The sequence below is a fragment of the Ceratosolen solmsi genome, unplaced genomic scaffold (genome assembly GCF_000503995.2).
Source record: "Ceratosolen solmsi marchali unplaced genomic scaffold, CerSol_1.0 scaffold7, whole genome shotgun sequence".
Taxonomy (NCBI): Eukaryota; Metazoa; Arthropoda; class Insecta; order Hymenoptera; family Agaonidae; genus Ceratosolen; species Ceratosolen solmsi.
The window spans coordinates 11468690-11474689 of record NW_011948413.1 but is presented as its reverse complement, the minus strand read 5'-3'; the positions used below and the strand labels follow the sequence as shown (position 1 = coordinate 11474689).

General features: G+C 26.5%; 1 protein-coding gene across 1 annotated transcript in view; it reads left to right on the top strand.

Annotated features, from left to right (window-relative positions):
• The window catches only part of SLO2 (slowpoke 2), a 162237-nt gene that overhangs the window by 90831 nt on the left and 65406 nt on the right, over positions 1-6000 (top strand). The window contains exon 5 of the mRNA XM_011506186.1: positions 2959-3033. Coding sequence (XP_011504488.1) covers positions 2959-3033 — 75 coding nt within the window. The remainder of the gene's footprint in view (positions 1-2958; positions 3034-6000) is intronic.

Below are 6000 nucleotides of genomic sequence, written 5' to 3'. Positions count from 1 at the left end.
TGTGTGTGTGTGTGTGTGTGTGTGTGTGCGCGCGCGTGTGTGTATTTCGCGAACGACAAGATGGTCAGTGACGCAGGACTCCTCTCACAACTCTACCTTATCCTCCTCTCCGTGCGTCTGTGTATTTTTTCTATGAAGTCTGTTTACTCACGAATGCTTAACCATATTTGCAAGACTAAAATATTTATACTCAACCAGCTTGAAAACGTTGTATATAAAAATAAATGTCATTCATTTTATTTGTATACGTTTAACGTTTCTTTTATATTGTACACTTTTTTTCAAAGTCTATATTTAATTGAAAAACATACCGTTGGATAAATAACAGATTGCTATTATAATTTATATATAAACATAGATTTTCAGACTTATTAGAATATTAAATAAAAAGTAATTAATAACACTTTAGTAGCTAGCAATGAATTATTTATAGAAAAATATATCAAACCAATAAAAATAAATGGAAAATTCCATACAATAGAAAGCAATTAATTAAGACAATATTTAATAAATTGTCGATTTTTATCATACTATTTTCATTTTAATCAAATTAAGCTTTCGTTTAAAATTTTCGTTAGTCGTGAATGCCTGTTCGATATTCTTCATTAAATATATAATTCATAAATTATTAATTAATTTTATTAAACTACTTAAATATTATTAGATATTTAATCATTATTGATTAATATATAAGACATTTGTTTATTTTATTGGTGCTTTTTAATAAATATGTATGCTGACATTAATATTAGTGACGAAGCATCTGTGTGTGCGAGACATTAAAGCTTAACAAGTTTTTTAAAAAAATACGAAAATAAAATGGTTATAATTATAATTGTTATATATTTTACCTTAAATACAATAATAATATTTGCGTATATCCGTTTATACGCTCCTTTTAACATTACCAACCATGTTTATTTACATATACATAGACAATAAATATGTAGTTAAACGTAATCTTATTAAAATCTAAGAATATTAAAATTAATCAATTTATAAAAAATTATCATCTACTTGGGAAAGTATGTTTTATTTATTCGTTAAATTTGTAAAACTATAAGAATAATGTCAAGTTAACACTTATTTTAGCTGCAAGTAAACAAATATTAGTAAAATGTGTTTGTATTTTTTAAGAGAATTTTATAAAATAATAAAAATTATTATATACACAATTTTTATGGAGTTCATAAAATTTTTTCATCAAAACTGCTCTTCCATAAAAAATAAAAAAGCAATTTATGGACAATTTATTAACACATTAAGGCATATAAAAATTCAATTAAAACGAAAATAAATCTTTGAAGCGATTTATATTCTAATAAATATTCTCGTAGTAAGTATATTGAAATTATATTAGAATCAAAAAATATTTTGTAAGATTATATTTTTTAAATAATAATTAATTGATATATTGACTTGTTTCTTTAAACAAATAATCTTATACTCATCATATTGCATATGTATTAAGTATACTATGCCGATAAAAGACTTGAAACAATATTTTCGCACTCTTAAAATAAGAAATTTTGTTTAGACTGTTGGAAAAAGCGATGCAACAATTAATTAAAGTTCTTATGATTATATCGTAAAAATATACGAGAGGAAAGACACTTGATAAAATAGATTTGATGCAAAACCATGCATCCTTCCCTTTGTTTCTCTTGAACACAGCTCTGTCTCTCTCTCTCTCTCTCTCTGTCTCTCTCTCTCTCTCTCTCTCTCTCTCTCTCTCTCTATATATATATATATATATATATATATATATATATATATATCTCACTCGCTCCGGTTAGAAGAACTCGTGAAAAACTGCGCTTGGAGAGTTCTCACTCTTCCTCATCCTCTACGTATAAAGCCCACACGCGATAAAAATGTCGAGATTCTCGCTTCATCCTTTCTAATTAGCAGATTATTCACATTACGTGCTAGTGCGTGGGTGTGGTTACGTATGGATGCAATTATTTGTGTGTATACGTTCGCGCGCGTCATAATTATCTCCGACTCCCGAGCTATTCATTAAAAACTCAGGAAGAAGAGGCGAAGCTGCTGCTTTCGAAAATATGAAGTCCGTGAATGCGAGCTCCTCTGCAACTTTATGGAATTCCATAAGGTGAAATATGCCCTTCGAAAGTTTGGAAAATACACCGTTTTACTTGTCGCAAGTACACTCTAAAGCTATTGTTTTACAATGGTTAATATACAGTATTTCCTATTCCAGATCTACATTTTACTAAGAAATTGTTCTTAGGTATTTTGGATCTAATATCGATTAAGTAAGCCATCCTAGTGTAAATAAGCTACTTTAGCAACTAAAATATTTCATTGAACTGTTTGTACATGTGAGCCAAAAATCATGGTATATATAGGTATGGGAATAAGTACACGCATCGAGCAAGGAAGAAAGTATCGAATTCGTCCAACCTTGTCGATTTATCTATTAGTACCAAAGTCCGGATAATAATTACATAAATCTGTATATCGAAACAAAATGCTGACTTGTATAAGATTTACGTATATAGTTATATATAACCATATTTATTAATACTATATCTTTTAATATTTACGATACTAAACAATCTATTTACTTAATATTATTTTTAACGTAATGCAGTTACAATTGGGCGTTGAAAAGTCTAAAATTATTTTTTTATAAAATAATTTTAAATAATCTCAAATCCATTTAGTCTGCATGACTATCAAAATTGTTCAATCTACATACATCATTCGGAATGGGAAACCAGCCACATCCGTTATTTATGAATAATTTCAATACCATAATCTTGCGTGCATCGTCATAATCAATTATATTTGTATGTTCATGAAAATCAAAGAAAAAAAAAATCATGAAACTATCGAGCTCGTAGCGTGTAGCTGAAAGTCATGAACACCCGCTGAGTATTATATAATATAAACTGTGACACTCGATGTGTTGACCTGTCCACCTAATGTCCACAGGGCAACATTTGGCAGCAGCTCCTGTCCTTCCATTTCATCTTGGAATTAGTCAACACCATACCATTTACCATCACGGTGAGTCTACATAATGTCAATAAATAAATAGATATATATATATATATATATATATATATATATATATATATATATATATATATACGTACATGTTTGTGCGCGTGTGCACGTGTGATTATACATTAAATTAAATATATATATATATATATATATATATACAGATACGTACATATTCGTTATGGAGTTATAATTGCATTCGATTTGGCTCATACTCTCGAATCCTAATAGCCTAATATAGACTTTTAGCAAACAAATGAATGCCGGCTGTGAATTATCACGCTACAAGTATTGATTATATCAGGCCTCAGTCTCCTGGTAGGTATACTTGACCACAATCTACCGCCTGATTGGTAACTTTATTCAAAATATAGTAGAATTTGCCCGGAACATTTACATATGACAACTCGTGGTTACATTCACCCTATAAATACATTCCTGCGGTAAGCCGAAATCATTCGGCAAATGGCTCATGAAATTCTACATGAATCTTCTTGACCTTTGCACATCCAGTTATTCAAGAGCAATTAAAGATTACTTTTAAATTTAAACTAACAACTTAATTGGGTTGAAATAGAATTTATATATATATATATATATATATATATATATATATATATATACAATTGAAAAAATATGACTAATTACAGAAAAAATATATCTTTTATACAATCAATTTAAATATTTACCATTTTTCTGACATTTACTATTTAAGTATTCTATAAATTGAAATTAATATTACATTATATTGTATTATTTTGACAAGTTAAACTCATTATCAATGGCTTCTTGAAAAAAAAAAAAGAAAAAAAATTAAACAAATAAAAGAAAGCGTGTCATGAAAAATTACTTTAATACGAATGAATGCGGTCCAATATAAACGTTCAATTGAAAATGAATAAATACTTGAAAAAAATATCTATGTAGTGTCAATGCTTAGTTTTATTACTTTTATCACTATAAATCTTCGATCTCGTGATCTCTTCTTGTTTGAATTTCCTTTCATGTAACGCTCCCATGCATGTTTTTATACGCGTTCATATTATACGTCATTTCATCGTTATTTTATTTTTCCTTTCCTTTCAAATAATCTTTTCGAATAGAATGACATCCTATTGTCGTGAATATATATAACTATATTACACATTCAATTTTCCTTACTCGTTTTCATTTCATCACTTTAACTTAGCTATTTTCAGTCGATAACGCAATTTATTATTTCAAGTATATTTCGAAAGACTTTTTTACGTTCTAGATCTTACTCCACTATGACTTAATTATTACATTTTTGTTTGTAACTACATTTCAACGATATATTTCTTATATTAAGCTACGACTTATTTAAAATTCTTCCAATATTCAACGACTCTTCATTTAATATAAATATATAGAATGTGTAAATACAATTATATCATAAAATATAAAAACAAAAAAGGACAGTGAACGATGAATGTAGGAACTAATGCATTTAAATTTAGAATATACACAGAAAATATTAATATAGTGCGATATTCAATAAAGATACTACATAGCAAACTGTTTAAATCAAATTTCTACGTTAAAACTACCACTTTACGTGCTTCATTAAACGTTTAATTTAAAAGTATATAAAATTATAATAGCTTATTACTCTATCACATTTCATGTTATCTTATCCAACTATTGAAAAAAATATTAATATTAAATTTGCTTTCATAGAAATATTACAGTAAAATAAAATTATATTTAGATTGTTAGTATGTTAGAATTAAATGTGATAAGACCTGTAATTTTGTATATTCGTTATGTAAAATTTCTTCTGTTTCGCGTGTAAATATAGGTTTTTTTTTTTTTTTTGAAACAGAAATTTTTAATAAATTTCAGATGAATATAATTTATAAATTTATTTCCCTTACGTTATTTTAGATAAATAATTGTAATGACTAACAAGCAAAATAAATATATTCAAATAGTATTTCCAAACAATTATTTATGGTATATATATATATATATATATTATTTACATGTTGTTTATTGGTATTGTTCATTGCCATTAATTATTCTACTCAATAATTTGCAAAATTATAATAAATCCCACTTACCTATTATAATCAAAATTCATCTATGTAAAGGCCACTATATCATTCATAGATGAATTACTATGATAATAAGTTGATCGAATTTATGATCTTTATAATAGTAAAGGGAAAAGTGTACTATGAGAATAAAGATTAATCCCTCGATTTTCAAGCCATATTAATATTTCGTTTAATTATCATAAAGCCATTCAAAATTCTAGTTTAAAGTACAATCTGAATTCTGTTCTAAAATGAAAATATATATTGCAGATTCATAATGAAAATTGAATTTTTTCCTAAGAATATGAACACATATAGTGAAATCTAATCTGTACATTTGAATTGCACAGCGAATGTAGCCTTCGTAGAAGTACTACATATTCAAAGTTAGAATTGATTTTACGTTTTTATGGTATAAGTTTCGAAGGTTAATTTAAAGTTTTATTTTGTAGATAAATATAAGTTATCTATTTGTTATTTTAGTTGTTAAAAAAAAAAAGAAAAAAAAATCGTCTGTAAAACCAGTTGTATTACACTTTCTCTATATTTGCTAGTACTTTTAATCCTTCGTATGATAAACTGTCCAAATATTTAATTTTCTATAAGGATTTGTCACGAAAAATATGACTCATTTAATGTCATGTACTTTTATTATCGAATTAAATTTCAATTTTTCAACTTTGAAACTGTGATAATTAAAAATGGTTAATAACATTATTAAGATATATAGAAAGTAAGTATTATTCATTTCGAAATTTAAACTCTAACGGAATTTGAATCCCTCTCACGTACCCATAACGTAATAAACTTGTTTTTCGCGTACTCTTGAGTAAAAGCAGATAACTTTTTGCATACAAAAGTCTAAGCGCCAATTTTTTTTCGTAAAATGAAAAAATGAAGAAACAAAAGCTTT